The following is a 25,223-nucleotide window of genomic DNA, read 5'->3' as shown; positions in this document are numbered from 1 at the left end:
ACTATAAGACATAAAATGATACTGGTGAGGAGTGTGCTTCTTAGCTCAAGTAGACACATGAAACTATGTGGGCAGCTCCTGTGTGGAGGAGAGATGAGAAGGCACAGGGGACAGAAGCGGGTTGAATGGACATGGGAAATACAGGGTGGAGTGAAGGAGTGTGCTGTCACATTGTAGGGAGAGCAACTAGGGTTATATAACAATGGGCGTACGGATTTTTGTATGAGAAACTGACTTGAATTGTAAACATTCACTTAAAGCACACACACACACAAAAAGTAATACATGCTAAATATAAAAATTCTAAACAGTCATTCATAACCCCATACAAATAACCACAAATGTTAACACTTTGGATATGCTTTTCTAATATTTTTGCTTGACAAACGAATGCACAGAAGTGTTCCAAAAAAGAGTTGGGACTGCCAGAAATGCTGTAGAAAAAATTTCCACATTCATTGGAAGGATGGATCAGACATCTTTCAGGACTCTTCCAAGGCAAAGATTCTCAGAGTCTTTTTAGAGTACATCATTCACTTTAATTATTCCTAAAACAAGAGATTCCATATTATAGTGATAATTCAAGATTAAAAAAAAAGATGCAGTATTGAACAGTTCCAAAAATACTGAAAATACATTTCACTTGAAATTTGCTATTTAAATGACATATCAAAGATAAAAAAAAAAAAAGCTAAAATAGAAGTTTTATTAGATCATGGCAAGATTCTTCTCAAACTGCAGAACAGTTTTCTTTAAGGCAGGATTCTCTGCCCAGTTGGCTTTACTCCCCAAAATGAGGTTCTGTAATTAAAAAAAAAAAAAAGGAAGTTATAAGTACTTTAAAAAATTAAAAAAAAAAAAAAAATCTCTGTCACAGAATTTCAGTTTATGGTGATGGAAAATTGCATTGATTAAAGGTAGGCTTGCACAGCTGATTAATGTAATTATTGTCAATAAGTTGTACACCTGTAAAAAGTTGGATTGGCAAAAGTTGTGTTAAGAGGTATATTTACAACAATGACAAGAAAAAAAAAAGGCTGCTGAGGCTACTTATGTACAAACACCTCATGGGATTTGGTTTCTTAGCTTGGAGGTTCAAGGTCATGGTTTCATGGGATATTCCAGTTACTTAGCCTAATAATGAATGTGTTTAGTGCTGCTGTTCTACGTCCTAGTTTGTTGTGTAGTGCCTGGGGTCTTAAAAGCTTGCAAGCGGCCAATCAGATACAACAGTTGTTCCCTAGCTGCTCCTGTGAGGAAGGAGAGCCAGGACTAGGAGGAGGAAATGGAATGTGTGGCTAATTGCCTCCATGAACAACTGCTTCCTTTGCCATCGGACCAGAAGAAGTGGATGGTGTCTGGTTACCATTACTGAACATTCTGATCAAAAATTCTGTAGAAGAACCCTAATTAAAAGGGGGGAAATAGAGAACAGAATTTAAAATTCTTACGGACTTCAGAATTTCTGGATCCATGGAGGCTGATGAACCCCTGAAACTACTGCCCTAAGATAATCTTCTTAAACCAAAAATATCTCCTAAAGTCATCTTAAAATCAGTAGGTTAGCTTGACTACTAAAAACTGTCTGCCTTGAGCACTGAGCCCTTTTTTTAAAAACTTGTATTTTAGATGAGGGTTTACAGAATAAATTAGTTTCTTATTAAACAGTACACATATTGTTTTGTGACATTGGTTGCCACCCTCACAAAATGTCAACACTCTCCCCTTCTCAACCTTGGGTTCCCCGTTACCAGCTTTCCTGTCCCCTCCTGCCTTCTCAACCTTGACCCTGCGCTGGTACACCCATTTCATCTTGTTTGTTTTATAGGCCTGTCTAAACTTTGGCTGAAGGATGTAGCATTGAACTCTTTTAAGATCTGTCTATATGGGATCAAACTGAAAACAGCAACTTGAAAGATTAGGAAACTTAGGGGGCAGTGAATTTATGTTAACGTAGAGAAACTCAGAGAAGGAAGGTAAGAATGGTTGCACAACTAGAATACAATCAATTTAACTGAATTGTAATGTAGAAACTGTTAAACTGGTGTATGTTTTGCTGTGTATATTCTCAACAAAAAAAGATAATTATAAAAAAATATTTAACAAGATTTAGAAAACCTCTTTCACTGATCTCATCAGGTATTTACTGAACATTTACTAGATATGTGGCTCTGTGATCATGAAAACAGTAATGAATTCTTGTGTCTTCGTTTCCACCATTAGTAAGGCTTCAGCCTGGACCCTCATAATGCTAGGGAATATTTAAATATTTATAATAATTTTTATGCTTCATCAGGTTCTATGGATAGTTGTGAGTCGGAATTGACTCTATGGCAATGGGTTTTGTTTTGTTTAATTCTACATTAGAAGAAAAGACGAGACTATAGCTATAGTTCAGTGTTCATTTTACATTTCTATATAGGGTTACTATGAGTCAGAATCGACTTGACGGCAGTGGGTTTTATTGTGGAAAACAGTAATTTTAGCTTTTAAGTAATACCCCATTTTAAAAAGAGGTAAAAGAGGATCTTAGTCCTCAGGACTTGCAAAGATTCAAGATTCCGAAAAAAAAAAAAAGGTAAAGAATATTTTTGTGGCAGACAATGGAAGAATGATTAAGATGATATTTAATGAAAATTCTGGTCGTTATTCTTTGAAAATTATGACCTAATGATACTGAGTTACTAAGTGAAATACTGTTAAAATAGCTTTTAGAATGTAAGGATCAAGTTGTTACAAAAATACGAAAAACTTTGGCAGGTATAAAGCACACTCTTGCTATCTATAAGTGATTGAAAGGGTTAATTCATATCAACCCAGTCCAATTTTCAAAGACAGATGGAAGTAAGTATTTGAATATGACTGAACTCCTTAGGGCTGATATTAGGAACAAAGTTCCTAAAGCTGGCCAAAGTCATGTTCTGTTTAACAAAGCAATGAGTTCATTATATCAATATTAACACTAATTTATGGGATATGAATAAAAATGCAGAATAATAGAAGTCTCGAAGCAGCATGAAGGAACTTGTGTCAAAGAAAAGTAAAATATTAAGATCCAGGCAAGAACATCTTCTGGTGAGATATAAAACTTCGTATTTTATAAGTCAGCATTTGCTTTAAACACAGTAATAAAACCAGTGCCGTCGAGTTGAATCCGACTCATAGCGACCCTACAGGACAGAGCAGAACTGCCCCCATAGAGTTTCCAAGGAGTGCCTGGCGGATTTGAACTGCTAACCCGTTTGTTAGCAGCCACAGCACTTAACCACTACACCACCAGGGTTTCCTTAAACATAGTAGGCAGTGTTTAACTGTATATCTTACATAATTGAAAACTGGCAAAAAGTATTTAATCTCAACAGCTCCAGACACATTTTTAACAACTCAAAAAGTAATGGAAAACCTCCATAATAAAGAAATACATAAACTGGAAAACTGACATGATAATAACTGCGAACATTTACTGAGAATTAATTTACTTAGACCAAACACTGTGCTAAACAGATTAACATGGATTTATCTTTTTTAGTTCTCACAACCACTCTTTCTAAACAAGAAACTGATGCTTAGAAAAGGTAAATAATTTGCTCAAGGTTAACAACTTGTAAATGGCTGTCAGGATCTTAATCCTAGATTCCTACCACCCCAGACCCCACTCCCTTCCCCAAACACAACTTGGGAGTCTCAAGGTCTGCACTATTATACCATACTATAGAGCTGCTAAAATCATTCCATTTATAAATATCTAATATCTAACCATAATGAAAGATCAAGGCCTTAAACATTCAATATACATGTATTCTAAAGATATGTAGACAGATCAATATTCAGCACTGAATTATTTATTAAGATCAAAGAATAAGGATATTCATAACTAAAAGTAAATCAACACTATAGTAGTATTGATCATTTAAAAAAAGTTCTTTACCTTTGTTCCCAATTTTTATAATTGAACGTTACCTGGAACACATTTTGAATAACTGTAGTAATTTGTATCTCCCGCTCTAGGTTTTTTCGTATGGCCTTTATCTTGTCCGAATTTCCCATATTGTCCAAATCATCTTTCTGTTTGTTCTGTTCAGTCTGTATTTCAAAAAGCTTACTTTCTGAAGCTTGTTTTAATTCTGTTAGGTTAAAAATAAAACAATATACTACATGTAACAACTCTACAAACAAAGAATCTTGAACAACAAATCAGAGTATTTGCTGGTTATTTCAGTCAAGAAAGATTTTTTAATAAGTAGCATTTTAAGTTGCAATCCTATATTGATCTGAAAATGACTACATTGGCAGAATATACCAGTGTTTTCATTTTATACTTAAAAACACTCTCTGTGAAATGTTTAAGGTGTTTATATAAGACAATTATATTGACATGCTCAAGATATTTATGTATGACAATGAGACTGATGACATGATGACAATGATGGCATCAACTGACACAGGGCTTATTCTGTGTGTTGTCAAAAGAATAGGCAGGAAATATTTATTAAAATATAAGGAAATAGTTTTCCCCTTCAATTACAAAAATGACACATATATAAGGTAAAGTAAGATTCCCTTCTCGAGGACTAAACATCAACTGTTTTTTTATATTTCCCAGAATAGTCTAAGAATTCTACAATTCCAAAATGTAAATGGGTATGTCTCAGAAGCAATGTATCAAAAGTAGTTTGGAAGGCAATGGGAAAAAAAATTTAAACATCAAAAGGGTGTTTAATTTTATCAGATAAGAAAAGATGACTAGATCAGGTGACTGAGATTGCTTGCTAACAGGCAAATCAGTAATACTTAAATTCTGCCTATACTGTTAAAACAAAAACAGTTTACAATACAGTATAAAATACTAATTTTATTTTATAAGAAATAAGCACAAAGGCTAATTATCTCTTGATGATAAAATAAAAAATTTAACTTTTACTATGTATACTTGTTTCCAAATTTCCTAAACAGCACGTATTACGTTTGAAATAAATATTTAAAAAATTTCAACGCAAAAAGTCATCTCATGTTCATGATAAATTAAATGAAAAATCTGTATAACCATATGTATTTATTGTGAGTGTGTGTGTAGATACATATTTATATTTACATGGCCATGGAAAAGGTTGAAAGGATATATACCAATCTGTGGTCACATAAGGAGGCATGACTTTCATATTATACTTTTGGTATTATTTGATTTTTACCCTCATTGAACCTGTAATAATTTTATAATATAAAGTTTTAAAACAACAAAGTAAAATGCATTTCATCTTTTACTTTTTAAATTGGCATGTCCAAAATTCTAAGAAAAAAAATTTTTTTTAATTTTTATTGTGCTTTAAGTGAAAGTTTACAAATCAAGTAAGTCTCTCATATAAAAATTTATATACACCTTGCTGTTTTTTTTTTGTATACTCCTAATTGCTCTCTCCCTAATGAGACAGCCCGCTCCTTCCCTCCACTCTCTTTTTGTGTCCATTTCGCCAGCTTCTGACCCCCTCTGCCCTCTCATCTCCCTTCCAGATAGGAGATGCCAACATAGTCTCAAGTGTCTACTTGATCCAAGAAGCTCGTTCTTTATCAGCATCTTTTTCTATCCCATTGTCCAGTCCGATCCCTGTCTGAAGAGTTGGTTTTGGGAATGGTTCCTGTTTTGGGCTAATAGAAGGTCTGGGGGCCATGACCACCAGGGTCCTTCTAGTCTCAGTCAGACTATTAAGTCTGGTCTTTTTATGAGAATTTGGGGTCTATATCCCACTGCTCTCCTGCTCCCTCAAGGATTCTCTGTTGTGTTCCCCATCAGGGCAGTCATTGGTTGTAGCTGGGCACCATCTAGTTTTTCTGGTCTCAGGCTGATGAAGCCTCTGGTTTATGTGGCCCTTCCTGTCTCCTGGGCTCATAATTACCTTGTATCCTTGGTGTTCTTCATTCTCCTTTGTTCCAGGTGGTTTGAGACCAACTGATGCAATTTAGATGGCCGCTTGCTAGCGTTTAAGACCCCAGATGCCACTCCCCACCTGGGATGCAGAATGTTTTCTTAACAGATTTTATTATGCCAATTGACTTAGATGTCCCCTGAAACCATGGTCCCCAAACCCCCACCACCCCTGCTACGCTGGCCTTTGAAGCATTCAGTTTATTCAGGAAACTTCTTTGCTTTTGGTTTAGCCCAGCTGTGCTGACCTGTCCTGTATTGTGTTGTCTTTCCTTCACCTAAAGTAGTTCTTACCTGTTATCTAATTAGTGAATACCCCTCTCCCTTTCTCCCTCCCCCCAATTCTAAGAAATTTTGAAAATTAAGAAATTTCTTGTTGGCTGAGAGATCTGCCCTTATTAATTTCCATAGTAAGTGTTCTATAAAAAAAATAAAGTGTTCTACATACGCAATCTCTTCTTTCTAATATCGAGCAGTTTTTCCTCTAAGTCCCAAGATTCCTATCATTAAAAATTAAAAAAATAAAGCATATTACATAAGGAAGGGGACAGTAGCTTAAACTACAAGTTGGTAATTTGCAATAGTTGTCAGAAATAAAGGAGTCATGAAAAAGAGAAACTTAAGCACAATAAATTCAAACCATACCAGTCCCTTTAAGCAGTCCTGTTTAATCATACACAATAGTTATCAGCAAGTTGTTGTTACTGAAATCATGAGAGCAAAAGCAGCCTAATGTGCAAGTGTACCTGCTGTGATGTCATTATTAACTTATTTAGCTCTAATACATGTTTCATGTTATCCATGAGCAAACTGAAAAAGAAACAAAAATATGATTAATTAGTTTTAGTTAAAAATAATTTTACTTTTGCCTTAATTGATACATATTTACTTCCATTAAGTGCACTGTATAGTCTTCATTTAACAAAATAAGTCTAGAAATGTTTGATGTAACCTAAATTTCTGCTCTTGCAGTACAATGAGTTTCTCTTATTGACATTTCTGGCCTTGGGTTTACACTTCTGGCAAAAATGATTGGTTGGGCCACAGCCTGCCCTGCGATGGGTCTATTTCACATACTTTGCAGGAATTGGTCAGTTTACTATGCAAATATTGCTGCTGTTACGTGCTGTTCAGTTGGTTCTGACCCATAGCCACCCTATGTACAATAGAATGAAACACTGCCCGATCCTCCATCATCCTTGGAATCATTGTTATGCTTGAGCCCACTGTTGCAGTCACTGTGTCAATCAATCTTGTTAAGGGTCTTCCTCTTTTTCACTGACAATGTATTTTTACCAAGCATGATGTCCTTCTCCACGGACTGATCCTTCCTGATAACACGTCCAAAGTATGTAAGGTGTAGTCACGCCATTCTTGCTTCTAAGGGGCATTCTAGTTGTACTTCTTCCAAGACAGATTTGTTCATTCTTTTGGCAGTCCATGTTACATTCGATATCCTTCGCCAACACCACGATTCAAACGCGCCAATTCTTCTTCGGTCTTTCTTATTCATTGTCCAGCTTTTGCGTGCATATGAGGCAACTGAAAACACCATGGCTTGGGTCAGGTGCACCTTAGTCTTCAAGGTGACATCTTTGCTTTTTAATTCTTTAAAGAGGTCTTTTGCAGCAGATTTCCTCAATGCAATGCATGGTTTGATTTCTTGACTGCTCCTTCCATGGCTGTTGATTGTGGATCCAAGTAAATGAAATCCTTGACAACTTCAATCTTTTCTCCATTTATCACGATGTTGCTTATGGATTTTTGTATTATGTTGAGGCGTAATCCATACTGAAGGCTGTGGTCTTTGATCTTCATCAGAAAGTCCTTCAAGTCCTCTTCACTTTCAGCAAGCAAGGTTGCATAATCTCCATAAGGTAGGTTGTTAATGAGTTTTCCTCCAATCCTAATGCCCTGTTCTTTTTCATATAGTCCAGTTTCTTGGATTATTTGCTCAGCATACAGATTGAATAGGTATGCTGAAAGAATACAACCCTGATGCACACCTTTCCTGACCTTAAACCATGCAGTATCCCCTTGTCCTGTTGGAATGACTGTCTCTTGATCCACGTACAGATTCCTCATGAGCATAATTAAGTGTTCTGGAATTTCCATTCTCCACAATGTAATCCATAATTTGTTATGGTCCGTACAGTCGAATGCCTTTGTATAGTCAATAAAACACAGGTAAACATCTTTCTGGTATTCTCTGCTTTCAGTCATTATCCATCTGACATCAGCAATGATATGCCTGGTTCCACGTCCTCTTCTAAATCCGGCTTGAATTTCTGGCAGTATTTGTCGATATACTGTTGCAGCTGCTTTTGAATGATCTTCAGCAAAATGTTGCTTGCATGTGATATTAATCATATTGTTCGATAATTTACATATTTGGGAGTAGGCATAAAAACGGATCTCTTTCAGTTGGTTGGCCACATAACTGCCTTCCAAATTTCTTGACATAGATGAGTGAGTGCTTCCAGTGCTACATGCTTTCCTGTCTTTTCAAGCCACCCTTTGAAATCTTCTGTTCAGCTCTTTCAGCTCATCATTTTTTTTCCTTTTGCTTTAGCTACTCGATGTTCAAGAGCAAGTTTCAGAGTCTCTTCTGACATCCACTTTTCTTTCTCTCCTGTCTTTGTAATGACCTCTTGCTTTCTTCATGTATGATGTCCTTGACATCATTCCAGAACTCGTCTGGTCTTCTGAATGGTCATTAGTGTTCAATGCGTCAAATCTATTCTTGAGGTGGTCTCTAAATTCAGGTTGGATATACCTGCATTTGTTGTTTTCTGCCTTTTCGTTCAGTATCATTTTTGCAGGGATCAGATGATATCTCACTGTAGTTTTGATTTGTATCTCTCTGATGACTAATAATCGTAAGCATCTTTTCATGTGTTTGTTGGCCACTTGAATGTCCTCTTTGGTGAAGTGTCTATTCAAGTCTTTTGCCCACTTTTAAATTGGAACGTTTGTGTTTTTGTTGCTAAGTTGCAGTTTTCTATATATTTTAGAGATTAGACCCTTATCAGACATGTCAGTCCCAAAGATGTTTTTCCCCAGTTTGCAGGTAGGTTCTCTTTTCAATCTTTCAATAGTCTTTTGATAAGCATAAATATTTAATTTTTAGGCAGTCCAGTTATTGAACTTGTCCTCTATTTGTACATCTGTAGTTATGTTTGATAATCTATTTCTGAAAAAAATTAGGTCTTCCTATGTTGTCTTCCAGGAACTTTATAGTTTCGCTTTAACATTTAGGTCTTTGATCCATTTTTGGTTAATTTTTATGTATGGTGTGAGGTATGGATCCTGATTCATTTTTCTGCAAATGGATATCCAGTTTGGTCAGCATCATTTGTTAAAGAGACTGTTTCTTTCTCACTGAGTGGACTTTTACCCCTTGGTGAAAATTAGCTATGCATAAATGGATGGACTTCTGTATTCTCAGTTCTATTCCACTGGTCTATGTGTCTGCCATTGAACCAGTTCCAGGCTGTTCTGATTACTGTGTCTGTATAGTATGTTTTGAGATGAGGAAATGTGAGGCCTCCTACTTTGTTCTTCAATAATGCTTTGGATATTCAAGGCCTCTTCCCTTTCCGTATAAAGTTGTTAACTAGTTTTTCTATTTCAGTAAGGATATTTTTGGAATTTGGATTGGGATTGCATTATATCTATAGATGGCTTTCATAATGTTAAGTCTTTCAATCCATGAGCATGAAATGATCTTCCATTTACGTAAGTCTCTTTTAGTTTCCTGAAGCTGCATTTTACAGTTTTCATTGTATAGGTCTTTTACACCCATGGTTAAATTAATTCCTAGGTATTTTATAGTTCTGGTGGCCTTTCTAAATGGTATTGTTGTCTTGGCTTCTTTTTCAGAGTTCTTCTTGTTAGTGTAAAGGAACCCAACTGATTTTTTGGTGTTGATCTTGTACCCTGCCACTCTACTGAATCCTTCTCTTAGATCTAGTAGCTTTCTTGTGGGATCTCTGGGATTTTCTATGTACAGGATTATATCATCTGCAGAGATAGTTTTACTTCTTCTTTTCCAATTTGGATGCATTTTATTTCCTTTTCTTGCTGTATTTCTTTGGCTAGGACTTCCAGTACAATATTGAATAGGAGTGGTGATAATTGGCATCCTTGTCTCTTTCCTGTTCTCAGAAGGTAAGCTCTCAGCCTTTCTCCATTTTGAATAATATTGGCTGTTGGTTTTGCAAATATGCACTTAATTATGTTGAGGGATTTCCCTTCTATTTCTATTTTCCAGAAGGTTTTTATCAGGAAGAATGTTGGATTTTATCAAATATCTTTTCTGCATCAATTAATATGATTATATGGTTCTTCTTTGTTTTATTTACATGGTAAGTTGCACTGATTGATTTTCTAATGTTGAATCACCCTTGCATTCCTGGTATGAATTCTACCTGATCATGATGTATAATTTGATTAATATGTTGTTGAATTCAGTTTGCTAGAATTTTGTTGAGAATTTTTGCATCTGTAACATTATAAAGCAATTATAAAAGTTATAAAACTAACAAATATAAAAAACATTTACACTTGCTATGAGGGATAATGGTCTGTAATTTTCTTTTCTGTGGTGTCTTTACCTGGCTTTGATATCAGAGTGATGCTGGCTTCATAGAACGAGGTAGTATTATTTCCTTTTCTGTTTCAGAAGAGTTTGAGTAGAACTGGTGTCAACTTTTCTCTGAATGCTTAGTAAATTCCCCTGCAAATCCATCTGTTTTTTTCCCCCTTGGGAGTTTCTTAACGTCTTTAATCTTTTCTGTTGTTAGGAGTCTGTTTAGATTTTCTACCTCTATTTGTGTTAGTTTAAGTAGGTAGCATGTTTCTACAAATTTGTCCATTTCTTCTAGGTTTCAAATTTGTTAGAGTACAATTTTACATGGTATTGTGTTATGATCCTCTTTATCTCAGTTGGATGGTGTTGTAATGTCTCCAATTTCATCTCTTATTTTGGTTATTTGTATTTTCTCATTTTTTTCCTTTATCAATTTGGCCAGTGGCTTGTCACTTCTATTGATTCTAGCAAAGAACCAATTTCTACTCTTGTTGACTCTTCCTATTTTTTTTTTTTGTTTTCTAATTCTGCTCTGATCTTTACCAATTCCTTTCTGCTGGTAGGTTTGGTCTTCTTTTACTCATTCTTTTCTTGTTGTACAAGTGGTAACGTTAAGTTAGTGATTTTGGACCTTTCTTCCTTTTCTAATGTATGCATTTATTGCTACAAATTTCCTCCTGAGCATTACTTTTGCTGCATCCCAAAGGTTTTAGTACGTTGTTTTCATTCTCATTTGATTCTAACTATTTTTTAATTCCACTTTTTATTTCCTCTGTGAACCAGTAGTTTTTTCTGTTGTTGTTAGGTGCCTTCAAGTCGGTTCTGACTCATAGCAATCCTATGTACAATACAATGGAACACTGTGCAGTCCTGCATCATTCTCACAACCATTGCTATGTTTTAGCCAATTGTTGCACACACTGTGTCAATCCAACTCATCACAGGTCTTCCTCTTTTTCACTGACCCTCTAACTTACCAAGCACAGTGTCCTTCGCCAAGGACTGGTCCTTTGTGATAACATGTCCAAAGTACGTGAGATGAAGTCTCGCCATCCTCACGTCTAAGGAGCATTCTGGCTGTATTTCTACCAAGACAGATTTGTTTGTTTTTCTGGCAGTAAGGTGTTATTTAGTTTCCATATATTTCTTTTCCTTGTTCTTCCTGTTACTGATTTCTAGTATCATACCACTATGGTCAGAGAAGATTCTTCGTATAATTGCAATCTTTTTAAATTTATTGATGCATGCTTTGAGGCCTAAATTATGGTCTATTATGGAGAACGTTCCATGTGCACTGGAGAAGAATGTATTGTGCTGCTATTGGGTGGTATACTCTATGTATGTGTGTAAGGTCCAGTTGGTTAATGTTTTTTAGATCTTCTGAATCTTTATTGATTTTCTTTCTAGTTGTCCATTGCAGAAAGTGGTGTGTTAAAATCTCATACTGTTATTGTAGATCTATTTCTCTCTTCAACTCCATTAGAGCTGGTTTTATAAATCTGGAGCGCTGACATTGGGTGCATAAATATTTATACGTGTTATGTCTTCTTGGTGAATTGATCCTTTATTCATTATAATGTCCTCGTTTATCTCTTCTAATGGATTTTGACTCAAAGTTTATTTTGTCACATATTAATATTGCCACTCCAGTTCTCTTTAGGTTACTGTTTGCTTGGTATATATGTTTTTCCATTCTTTGATTTTTAACCTATTTATATCTTTGTATCCAAGGTATGTTTCTTGTAGACAACATATTGATGGGTCTCGCTTTTTTTTTTAATCCATTCTACTACCCTCTGCCTCTTGACTGTTGCAGTCAATCCACGTACATTCATTGTGATTATTGATATGTAAGAATTCACTTTTGCCATTTTGTTATACTTTTTTGTGTGTGATGTAACAGTTTCTTTGTTCTTCTTTACTTTCTGTGCTGAGTTCTTTTTGTATATGGATTTTCTTTTCCATTTGTATAACTCTATATGGCAGTCCTGCTGTTCTATAGGTTTGCTATCAGTTGGGACTGACTCAATGGCAATGGGTTTGGTTTTTCGTTTTCCATTTATTACTGTTTCTGTGTCTCTTGAGTTTTTTGTTATTTTCTTCATCTTTATTTTGGTCAAAGATTTATTGATTTTCTTTATGGTTAGCCCAAAGTTTACATTTATCATCTTATATTTAAAACAGTCTGTTATATCTTGAAATCACCTTGACTTTATCTTCATATGGGAAGTTCTGTAACTACACCATTCATTCTCCCTTTTGTTTTGAAGTTGTTATCATTTACAACTTAATATCTCTGGTTTCCTGTAAGCAATTTTGTACCTTTATTTTGCTTTTGTCAATTCTTTACCTGGCTTGGTATCTTGGTAATGCTGTTGTGTGTCTTTATCTCAGGTTGTTGTCTGATGCCATTGATTTTCTATCCTAAAGACTCCCTTTAATATTTCTTGCAGGGCTGCTCTAAAAAATAAAAAACCTTGTTGCCATTGAGTTGATTCTGACTCACAGGGCTGGTCTGATGGTTAAAATACCCTGAATTTCTGTCTATCTGGGCAAACTAATTTCTGTCAATGAAAAATGAGGCGTATAATTCCTACTTCACTGGGTAGCTGTTGGGTTAAATGAGATGACGCTGTTTCTGGTTTATGATAAATACTGAATAAAAGTTAACATCTCTTTTAAATTACCTGGATAAAACCTCCATTGTTTCTTAGGGTTGTGATCCATACAGAAAAGTTGCTGTAATGATGGGGAGAGCTTTCATAAAAGTTTCCTCACTTTTCTCATTCCTCAGATGAAGGTGGTTGGAAGTGACAGTTAATTAAAAATAATTCATGTAAAACACTAAAATGACAATAGATAAGTGGTAACTTTGGTGAAGGGTAAGACAGTACACAGCACTGGGGAAGCCAGCACAACCTCTAAGAGGCAGGGTCATGGAAGCTCCATAGACACATCCAAACTCCCTGAGGGACCGAACTGCTGGACTGAGGGCTGTGGGGACCATGCTCTCGGGGAATATCTAGCTCAACTGGCATAATATAGCTTATAAAGAAAATGTTCTACATTCTACTTTGGCAAGTAGTGTCTGGAGTCTTAAAAGCCTGTGAGCTGCCATCTAGGATTCTCCACTGGTCTCACCCCTTTGGGAGCAAGGAATAATGAAGAAAACTAAAGATAAAAGGGAAAGGTTAGTCCAAAGGACTACTGGACCACATCTACCATGACCTCCACCAAACTGAGTCCAGTACAACTAGATGCTGTCCGGCTACCATCACTGACTGCTCTGACAGGGATCACAATAGAGGGTCCCAGATAGAGCTGGAGAAAAATGTAGAACAAAATTCTAACTCAAAAAGAAAGACCAGACTTGCTGGCCTGACAGATACCGTCTCAGTATTGAAGTCATTCCTAAGGTTCACCCTTCAGGCAGAGATTGGACATGCCCACAAAACAAAACAAGACTGAAGGGGCCCACCAGCCCAGGGGCAAGGACTAAAACGCAGGAGGGAACAGGAAAGCTGGTAATAGAGAACCCAAGGTTGAGAAGGGAGAGTGCTGACATGTCATGGGTTGTTAACCAATGTCAAAAAACAATATGTGTACTGTTTAATGAGAAGCTAGTTTGTTCTGTAAACACTCATCTAAAGTACAATAAAAAAAACTCACAAAACTAAAGGCATTATGCAGATCTCTGTTCTTACTCCTGTCCTTACTAAATCCAGAAGAAAAAAAGAAACCAGTTACCTAGTCTTGAAGTCAGTTTTCTCCAGGGTATTTTTAAGTGCAGCTGAAAGTTGCATCCTATAAGAGGAAAAAAGCTTGAATTACAAGACATGGATAACATTTATGCTACGTCAAAAATTTTAAAAATACAACACGTGAAAGATTCATTTCCCTTTAAATATAACATAAAACATAAGGAGGTTTCTAAACTGTATTACATAGATGATCCTTTGATAAATCTGCATCCTTATCAAAATCTTAGAAATAACACTGAAATGGATGGACATTGTGCACTGCCAGGCTGAGGGGCTGAGTAGAGCCTGAAACCCAGCTGAGCTTTGCTTTCCAAGTTATCTGCCTTGGCTCAGGGCTGGGAGGAAGCGTTAGGCACTACAGAGATTAGTGCCAGCGTGAAAATGTAAAGAGGTAGGGAATACGAAGCCATACTTGACTACAAGCTTTAAAACATGCATACATACAAACAAGCTCCATAAATTACTTTTAAATTAAAATAGCTAATAAGTAATAATAAAAAGGCAATCAATTCAGCAATAGTAATTTCTTCTTTTCTGCCACAGAAAGTTTCATTAAAAGGAGATATTTTAAGAGCTATGAAGTCACTTTACTGTAAAAATATGATCAATTTGGTGAGCCAGTAATATAAAATGAGGGTAAAAAGTTCATGGCTATAAACACTTAAAATTGCTATAACTACTTTTCAATTAGATGTATGAGGAAATTCACCTGGGAAAGCCAGAGTTATTAATTTATATTATTAATTCAAATCACAAGTTTATGAGAGACCATGTTTGTGTTGTTAGCAGCTATATATCAGGACCTAGCACAAGGCTTGGGACAATGTAGAAATTCAAGTCCTTGTTGAATGAATTTTAAAATACAGATTATAAAACCTACAATAAAAATATATGAGTTTTTGATGACAGTGCTCTAACTGGATTAACAGTTACTAGAATAAATGAATCCATGTAATACTTTGAAACACCAAATGAGAAGTAACATCACATCTCTTTGGTCTTTTTTAACTTTCCTTATTAATCTTATGTGTTGTTGTTGTTGTTAGGTGCCATTGAGTTGGCTCCGACTCATACCAACCCTATGCACAACAGAACGAAACACTGCCTGGTCCTGCGCCATCCTTACAATTGTTGTTATGCTTGAGCCCATTGTTACAGCCACTGTGTCAATCCACCTCATTGAGGGTCTTCCTCTTTTCCACAGACCCTGTACTTTGCCAAGCATGATGTCCTTCTCCAGGGACTGATCCCTCCTGACAACATGTCCAAAGTATGTAAGACACAGTCTCACCATCCTTGCTTCTAAGGAGCATTCTGGTTGTACTTCTTCCAAGGCAGATTTGTTCATTCTTCTGGCAGTCCATGGTATATTCAATATTCTTCACCAACACCAAATTCAAAGGGGTCAATTCTTCTTCGGTCTTCCTTATTCATTGTCCAGCTTTCACATGCATATGAAGCAATTGAAAATGCCATGGCTTGGGTCAGGCGCACCGTAGTCTTCAAGGTGACATCTTTGCTCTTTAACACTTTAAAGAGGTCCTTTGCGGCAGATTTACCCAATGTAATGCGTCTTTTGATTTCTTGACTGCTGCTTCCATGGCTGTTGATTGTGGATCCAAGTAAAATGAAATCCTTGACAACTTCAACCTTTTCTCCATTTATCATGATGTTGCTCATTGGTCCAGTTGTGAGAATTTTTGTTTTCTTTATGTTGAGGTGCAATCCATACTGAAGGCTGTGGTCTTTGATCTTCATTACTAAGTGCTTCAAGTCTTCTTCACTTTCAGCAACAAAGGTTGTGTCATCTGCATAATGTAGGTTGTTAGTGAGTCTTCCTCCAATCCTGATGCCCCGTTCTTCATATAGTTCAGCTTCTCGATTATTTGCTCAGCATACAGATTGAACAGGTATGGTGAAAGAATACAGCCCTGACGCACACCTTTCCTGACTTTAACACAATCAGTATCTCCTTGTTCTGTCCGAACAACTGCCTCTTGATCTACGTAAAGGTTCCTCATGAGCACAATTAAGTGTTCTGGAATTCCCATTCTTTGCAATGTTATCCATAATTTGTTACGATCCACACAGTCGAATGCCTTTGCATAGTCAATAAAACACAGGTAAAGATTTTTCTGATGTTCTCTGCTTAATTAATTTTAATCTTATGTAACTTCTTCAAATAAAGACATCGATAAATGATATAACTGTTCTCTCAGGGGTCAGCTTTTGTATGACAAGTATCTAATCATCATTTTGCTCCCACACGTTTTGCATTCAGTTTACAACAGTTAAGCACTAAGCTGGTAAGTTACCAGTAGTAGCCAGAAGATGGCAGAGTCCACCCAGAGTTGCCCCAGAAGAAAGGCCTAGGGATTTACTTCCTGAAGATCACTGCCACTGTAAAACCCTATGGGGCGCAGTTTTACTATGAAACACATGGGATTACCATGAGTCAAAATCAACTTGAGGGCAATTACTTTGGGTATTTTTACTGTTTTCACAAAGCTTATACTTAACATGAAGCCCTGGTGGTGCTGTGGTTAAAAGCTCGGTCTTTAACCAAAAGGTCAGCCATTTGAATTCACCAGCTGCTCATCGGAAACCCTACGGGGCAGTTCTACTCTGTCCTATAGAGTCACTATGAGTCAGAATCGACTCGATGGCAACAGGTTTTTCAACGGGTGTTTCTCTTCTGGCCAACCTTCTTTTCTTTCACTCACTAGTTCATCTTTTCAGTCAAACAATTCATATTTTTGCATTGCTTCAGTCCTTAGCAATTACTGATTATAAAATAATTGAACTATGAGTATGCTTAACATATAATTACCTGTCTAATGCAAGATTTTTGATTTCAAAAGCAATTTTCGCCTCTTCAACTTCATTTTCCAGGCCTTCAATTTTACTAATAAAGAAGCATGAACAAAAAAATTTCAGCAATATCAGAAAAAATCCTTAAAATTTTTAAAACTAAACCTTTGAAAACAGTAAAATGACTCTATCCAAATAAAAGTATTTTACAGTCTCACTGTACTTGCACAGATTTGGTAACCTGATCGGCCCTCAGATACTTTGCTTAAGTAAGAGGTTCCCAGAAAGTGCTTATGTAATCAATCACTCATGTGCATGTAAGTCTGTATCCCAAATAACTTCCCAATGCATGTGTGACAAATTTGGAAAAATAGAGGAAAAAGAAAGACAGTACATTCTAAGATGTACAATATGATTAAACCTTAATAAGAACCACAAAGAAAACAAAAAATATGACATACGCTTCGATTTGCTTTTCTTGCATGAGTTGTTCTGGAGTTTTTTCTTCATCTACAAATATAGTTTTTTGAAGTTAGTAACATTTTAGAACAGTGCTGTCCAAGAGAAACAGAACGTAAATAAAAAGTGCAAACCACATATGTAATTTAAAATTTCTAGTTTCCACAATATAAGACAAACAAGTGAAATTAATTTTAATATATTTTATTTAACCCAATATAATCCAAAGTGTTATCATTCTAACATGTAATCAATATAAAAACTATTAATGAAATATTTCATATTCTTTTGTGCATACTTTATACTTATAATACATCTCAATTAGGACTAACCACGTTTCAAGCGTTAAATAGCTAGTGGTTACTGTATTAGATAGGATGCTTTTAGAATGATAGGGAATAAAAAAATCTGTATGTTTGTTAGTAACAAACAACGGGAAATTAAAGTTAAAAAAAAAAATACTCAGTATAATAGCATCCAAAAACATGACGTACTTAAGGATAAATTTAACGATATGTTTATGATCTCTACACTGAACACTACTAAACACTGCTGAGATAAATTACAGTCCTAAGTAAATGGAGAGATATACCATGTACATGTAATGGAAGGCTCAGTATTGTTAGTATAACAATTTTCCCATATTGACCTATAGGTTCCAATAAAAAATCCATCAAGCTTTTTTTCTGTAGAGATTGATAAACTGATTTTAAAATTCATATAGAAATGGAAAGGACCTAGAATAGCCAAACAATTCTGACAAAGGATAACAAAGCTGGGGAACTTACAGTAGCTTATATCAAGACTTACTCTAATGCTACAATAATCAAGAGGGAGCGGTACTGGCATAAGATAGAAAGATACCTCAATGGAACAGAGTAGAGAGAGAGCCCAGAAATAGACCCACACATACACGTTCACTTGATTTTCAACAAAAATGCCAAGGTAATTCAATGTAGAAAGGATAGTCTTTTCAACAAATGGTGCTGGAACTACTAGATTTTCATATGGGAGAAAAAAAAAAAAAAACCTTGACCCTTACCTAACACCATACCCAAAAATTAACTCATAAAATATTAAAACCAAAAAACCAAACCTACTGCCCAGTCAAATCCACTCTGACTCATAATCGACTCTACAGGATAGAGTAGAACTGCCACATGGGGTTTCCAAGGCTATAAATCTTTATGGAAACTGACTGCCACATCTTTCTTGCTTATAAGCAGCTGGTAGATTTGAACCACCGATCTTTTGGTTAGCAACCAAATGCTCAACCTTTGCACCACCAGGGCTCCAGACCTAATATTAAACCTAAAACTAGAAAACTAGAAAAAAGCATAGGAGAAAATCTTTGTGATCTTGAGGTAGTTACAGGTTTCTTAAATAGGACTCAAAAATCACTAACCATCAAAACTTTAAAAAATTGATAAACTGCTCAGAATTAAAACCTTCTGCTTCTCAAAAGATACTATAAGAAAATAAAAAGGCAAGCAACTAGAGAAAATATTTTATATCTATCCATCTAAAAAAGGATTTGCATTCATTAATTAAAAAAAAAAGAAAGAACTCTTAAACTCAGCAAGACCAACAATCCCATTATTAGATGTGCAAAAATGTGAATATGTACTCCATAAATGATATACATATGGCCAATAATAAGCACATGACGAAATGCTCAACATCATTAGTTATCAGGAGATATAAATTAAAACTACAGGAGATACCACTAAATATCCATTACAACCGCTAGAAGTTAAAAAAAACGACAATACCAAGTGTTGATGAGACTATCAAGTAGCTGGAAATCTTATATACTGCTGGGAGGGATGCACCATAATGGTACAGTCATTTTAAGCTGTTTAGTACTTTTTTAAAAAGTTAGGCACACACTTGCCACACAGCCTGACCACTGTACTTTTAGATATTCACACAAGAGAAATGAGAACAAATATCCACAAATGTCCATAGCAGCCTTATTCATAACGAGCAAAACACTGGAAACAACTCATCAACAGGTAATACATAAATTATGGTATACTCATAACTGCATACTTTAAAATAGTGAGTTTTATATTATGTGAAATTATATCTCAATTAAAAGAAGCTGGTCAGACACAAAAAAAGTACATACCATATAATTCCATTTACATTAAATTCTAGAACCAAACCTGTAGCTGTTGAGTCGATTCCAACTCATAGCGACCCTAGAGGACAGGGTAGAACTGTTTCCAAGGAGCGGCTGGTGGATTCAAACTGCCGACCTTTTGGTCAGTACCAACTGAATGCTTAACTACTGTACCACCAAGTCTCCAAATTTTAAAACAGTGTTGTTCAATAGAGCTTTCTACAATGATGAAAACATTTCGTATCTGTGCTGTTCGATATGGTAGCCACTAGTCACTATGGCTATTGAGCATTTGATACATGGCTAGTCCAAATGAAGAACTAAATTATTTTATTTGACTTTAAAAAGCCACATGTGCTACAACAAAAAGACAACCCATTAAAAAATGGGCAAAAGACTTGTTATTTGATACACACACACAGATATAAAGAACATGGCATCAGGGTTGGAGGAAGACTCATTAACAACCTGCCTTATGCAGATGACAGACCCTTGCTTGCTGAAAGCGAAGAGGATTTGAAGCACTTACTGACGAAGATCAGAGACTACTGCCTTCAGTATGGGTTACGCCTCAACATAAAGAAAACAAAAATTCTCACAACTGGACCAATAAACAACATCATGATAAACAGAGAAAAAAATTGAAGTTGTCAAGGATTTCATTTTACTTGGATCCACAATCAACACCACGGAAGTAGCAGTCAGGAAATCAAACGACGTATTGCATTGGGCAAATCTGTGGCAAAAGACATCTTTAAGATGTTATAAAGCAAAGACGTCACTTTGAGGACTAAGGTGCACCTGACCCAAGCCATGGTATTTTCAGTCACCTCATATGCATGCAAAAGCTGGACAAAAAATAAGGAAGGAAGACCAAAGAACTGATGCCACTGAATTATAGTGTTGGTGAAGAGTTTTGAATACACCATGGGCTACCAGAAGAATGAACCAATCTGTCTTGAAAGAAGTACAGCCAGAATGCTCCTTAGAAGCTAGGATGGTGAGACTTCGTCTCATGGACTTTGGACATGTTATCATGAGGGAGTGGTCCCCAGAGAAGGACATCATGCTTGGTAAAGGAGAGGGTCAGCAAAAAAAGAGGAAGACCCTCAATGAGATGGATTGACACAGTGACTGCAACAATAGGCTCAAACATAGCAACATTTGTGAGGGTGGAGCAGTATCAGGCAGTGTTTCGTTCTGTTGTACACAGGGTTGCTATGAGTTGGAACCGACTTGAAGGCACCAACAACAATATATATATCTTTTACTAGGTCCTAAGGGCCAGGGCAAGTCTTATATTGATTTTTGCCTCCTTACGAGGCATAGTACTGTATTATGCTGTACCCCTAACATTACCCAAATAAACAATTTTCTGTAAAACTGATTTTCTTTTCATTAGGGTACTATTCATCATTAAACTCACGAAACCTTATTTGAAAATGAAAATACTTACTTGCATCAACCACTGATTTATATTCCAAGAGTTGTTGTTTTGTCTGTGCTCTCAATCTGAAAAAAAAAAAGTCATAGTTATTGACTGAGATTCTACTCATTATCATTAAAGTGGAGTCCCTAGGCGGTGAAAATGGTTAAGCACTCGAATGGTAACCAAAATGTTGGCGGTTTGAGTCCACCCAGAGGCAACTCAGAAGGAAGGCCTGGAGATCTAATTCTGAAAAATCAGTCACTGAAAACACTTCAGAGCACAGTTCTACTGACACACATGGTGCCGCCATGAAACAGAATTGACTCAACAGCAACAGATACTGGTAGTACATGGTAGATCAACTCATCTTTTTCAGAAGCTGATGAAACAAAATGAGTCCTCATTAAAGTTTCAGTATGAAGTCTCAGTATATGCTCTCGTTTTACTTAAAATGTGCATAAAGAAATTTAAGGGCTCAGGGAAAGACACAAAATGGATTACAGTGGGAAAACATCATATGGGAAAAGTAAAAAACTCGATTTTTAAGTTTATCCTTAGTAGACCAAACTGAATGAGATGGATTGACACAGCGCCTGCAACAATGGGCTCAAACATAGGAACAATAGTGAGGACAGCGCAGGACTGGGCAGTGTTTCATTCTGTTGTACACAGGGTTGCTATGAGTCAGAATGGACTCGATGGCACCTAACAAGGCCAGACTGAAATGGGCTTAATGAGAACTGCTAACAAAGAAGACCAAAATGGTAAAACCAGCACACTGTAATGAGCAACCAACACAGGTTGTAACTTTCCCTGGAGATACAGAAAAATAATGAAGATGCTAATCCTTGGATAAGTAATTCATATAGTGTCTTCGTTGTCCTGTGATTCTACTTGATTCAAAATCATACATAAAGTAGAAAAGCTATGAGTAAAATAGTAATTAGTTATTAAATTTTATTTACAAAATGTTTCACATCTGCATAGTAGTTTCCTAATTCTGAAATTATTTGCCTTTCAACATGAGGACTTATTTAAGTAGCTAAGAAACATTACACAAATTTCTCAAGTTTTAATGCACATTCCTTATTGTTTCAAAATTCCAAAGGAAAACAGCAATTTCTTAGAGATTAAGCAGGATAGTATTCTACAATACACACTGGAGGAATAGTTTCCTGTTTAGCTGAAACGGAAAAAAAATCTTATATTTTTAATATTTTATACTGTAGGTAGGAATGGATTTTAAAAACAAGGCTGTAAAGGGTTTATTAGTTAAGGCCTTTCAAACCAGTGGCAAAGCTAAAATATAGTCACAATGCTTATCAAAAAAAAAACCTTGTAATGATTTAGAAGTCAGCAAATTTCTTCTGTAAAGGGTCAGATAAATATTTTAGGCATTTTGAGACATATGGTCTCTTGCAACTACTCAACTCTGCCATTGTAGCATGGAAGTTGTGTACCAATTAAACTTTGTGGCTGCTGAAATTTGAATTTCATGTAATTTTCATGTGTTATGAAATATTTTTGTGATTTTCTCCTCAACCATTTAAACACACAAAAACCATTTTTAAGCTGGAGTGGCCATACAAAAATGGGAAGTAGGGTGGATTTGGTACAGGGTAGTAGTTTGCCCACTCCTGCTTTAGCAGACTGATTGTTCCTTCTCACCAAATCTCCACTTCCAACTGCTTAGTGGAAAAGCATAAATATAGTCCTCTTAGTAGAAAAAATAAGCAAGATCTACAGAACTACACCTTATCTACTCTAAGACCAGAAGAATTAGATGGTGCCTGGTTACCACTATTCAGTGTTCTGATTAGGACGACAATAGATGGACCCTGATGGAATGGGGAAAAAACACGGAACAAACTCAAATTCTTAAATAGTCCAGACTTACTGGACCAGTTGAGACTACGGGGCTCCCTGAGACTATTGTCCTGCGATACTCTTTAAACCTTAAACCGAAACTATTCCCTGAGGTCACCTTATAGCTAAATAACAGATTAGCTCACAATACTGTGTTCCTTAAAAAAAAAAAAAAATCATCTAGTATGAGGCCAAATGGTGAACAATTACTTTAAAGCAAAGACGAGACAGTAAGGGAACAGGGAAACTAAAATATTGGGAACAGAACAACCCGTAGGAAATGAGAATAATATAACCAAAGTCACTGAACCATCTGTGTAAAGACTGTCGCATGTGAACCTAATTAGCTGTGTAAACTTTCACCGAAAACACAGTAAAATATTATTTAAGAAAATATAAGCAAGTTTCTTGATCAAAATTTACAGTTTTAAAAGAAAGGGCTGTAGCATCCTCCTACCAGTTGGTCAGGGCTGGGGCCCGGCACAACCTCCGGCCTGAAAACGGGAGACCCAGCGTATGAGGGGGGAAGAAAAAGGGAAGGAGTTAAGGCTCTGGAGGTCTTCCTAAAGGCCCCAAGGAATATGCTGAAACCTTTCCTGAGAGTATCTCATTTAACCCCCATAGCAATTCTACAATGAGGGTATCATTTTTTTCTCTCCTTTTCGCAGATACAGGTGCTTAAAGGGGTTTGATTTTGAACCCCGGACTTTCTGACCAAAGGCCAGAGCTCTTAGCCACGACGCCCACTTGGCTCCCGCCCACCGCCCAGACGGCAAAACCTGAGCAGCAGGGTCATATGGTCCTCTTTGTGCGCCTCCTGGGCGCCGGCGGCCTGCGGCTGCCCGCCTTCTCCTCCGGAGTCCGCGAGCTCGCCGGTGGCTTTCTCCTCGGGCTGCTTCTCCATTGCTGGCTGGCACAAACAGCACCCACGCAGGACAGGGAAAGGGGCAGCAAGGCAGAACCGTTTTGCCAACGGTGCCTCAGAACGGGTCGCTTTTCCCGCCACTAAATCGACGCAAAAGGCCGTAAAGCAAACGCGCCTCGGTCCCGCCCCTTCCCTTCCTCCTCAACACCGCCCCCTTTGTCCGGTTGCCATGGTTACTTCGGCTTTCCTTTTTTTTCTATCTCGGGCTCTAAGTTGTCGAAATCATTATATGCCCCCTCATAAAATGTTCGAACTTTAAGCGCGGACTATATTGAGTGCTACAGCCGTTTGGAATACTGCCGGCTTCCGGGAATGGCAGCCGGGAGGGAGAAAACCACGACATAAATGGTCATTCAGCCTTGGCTCTTGGGACACGGGAGATCAGGGACAGCTGTTTGTTTATCCACCTGGGCACTCCCTTCTCTTCCGCGGCTTCGGAAAGCGGGTGTGCGCGACGGCTGGTTTGTATGTAAGACTTTTGATGAGCCCATGAGATCCAAGCCCCTAAATGAGCGGAGAAACGAGTGGCTCAACTTCAGAGCTACCCACGATCCCTGTGTACGAGGCAGTACAGACACCTGAACTCCAATCTTCCAACTGGCCACATCCGTACACGTCGAATTCCCTGCATACGTTACTCGGAACTTGGACTCCCACTACCGGTAACTGTTGGGTGGGATTCGGTGCCCCCGTGTCTGCTTGTTAATTTAGCAGGTTATAGTTGAGCTTTCTCCGCAGCAAGTGAACGGAAAATGGAGAAAATACAGAACATGTAGAGGCCAGATTTGTAGTTTTTCAATAGGTCCGTTGTGTGAGGGGCACTGACTTCGAGGCAAAAAACTAGTTTGGACCTTTTCAGCAAGATAGCTGAGCATTCCATTTTATACCTAGTTTCCCCAGAGTTACACTAGATCACACAATGCTGTTTTCTTCCTGTCCATACAAACATAGCATGAACAGCATGTTTGTGTATGGGAAGGCAGTGTAACAGTCAAAAGGTAAATGACAAACTTGGAAAGTCTTACGTATTTTTAAGATTAATAACCCAATAGGAAAGACAGAATTGGCAAAGGGCAGCTTGAAAAGACAATTCACAGAAATAGAAAACAAATAGACAAAACCCAAAATTTATTAACCTAGACACCAGAGCCCTGGTGGCACAGTGATTAAGAGCTTGGTGGCTAACCAAAAGGTTAGCAGTTCAAACCCACCAGCCGCTCCTTGTAAACCCTATGGAACCAGTTCCAGTTTGTCCTATAGGGTCACTATGAGTTGCAGTTGATTCAATGGCAACCATTTTGTTTTAGACATCAGAAGTATAAACTGAAACAGCAAA

General features: G+C 37.0%; 1 protein-coding gene across 1 annotated transcript; it reads right to left on the bottom strand.

The window, feature by feature from the left end:
- Window positions 1-383: 383 nt before the first annotated feature.
- On the bottom strand, window positions 384-23,972 carry CENPH (centromere protein H). Its single transcript, XM_049864962.1, has 9 exons — window positions 23,742-23,972; window positions 21,124-21,179; window positions 17,545-17,593; window positions 17,103-17,177; window positions 14,259-14,315; window positions 6,667-6,730; window positions 6,369-6,420; window positions 3,961-4,124; window positions 384-801 (listed from the first exon to the last, which is right to left on the bottom strand). The coding sequence occupies exons 1-9, from the start codon at window positions 23,864-23,866 to the stop codon at window positions 709-711; spliced, it is 735 nt and encodes a 244-aa protein (XP_049720919.1). The 5' UTR covers window positions 23,867-23,972; the 3' UTR covers window positions 384-708.
- Window positions 23,973-25,223: the final 1,251 nt, after the last annotated feature.

This window comes from Elephas maximus, chromosome 2, assembly GCF_024166365.1.
Source record: "Elephas maximus indicus isolate mEleMax1 chromosome 2, mEleMax1 primary haplotype, whole genome shotgun sequence".
In the NCBI taxonomy this organism is placed as follows: domain Eukaryota; kingdom Metazoa; phylum Chordata; class Mammalia; order Proboscidea; family Elephantidae; genus Elephas; species Elephas maximus.
Note: the sequence above shows the minus strand (reverse complement) of the source record. Positions and strands in the feature narration are given on the sequence as shown.

Bases quoted from the DNA above. Each gene is read 5' to 3' on its own strand.
- CENPH (XM_049864962.1), bottom strand. From the start codon at position 23,866: ATGGAGAAGCAGCCCGAGGAGAAAGCCACCGGCGAGCTCGCGGACTCC. The intron at 17,178-17,544 runs GTATGTCATATT...CTTCTTTATTAG, and splicing joins CAAGAAAAGCAAATCGAAGC to TAAAATTGAAGGCCTGGAAA. The intron at 14,316-17,102 runs GTAATTATATGT...TTCCTCTTATAG, and splicing joins AAAAATCTTGCATTAGACAG to GATGCAACTTTCAGCTGCAC.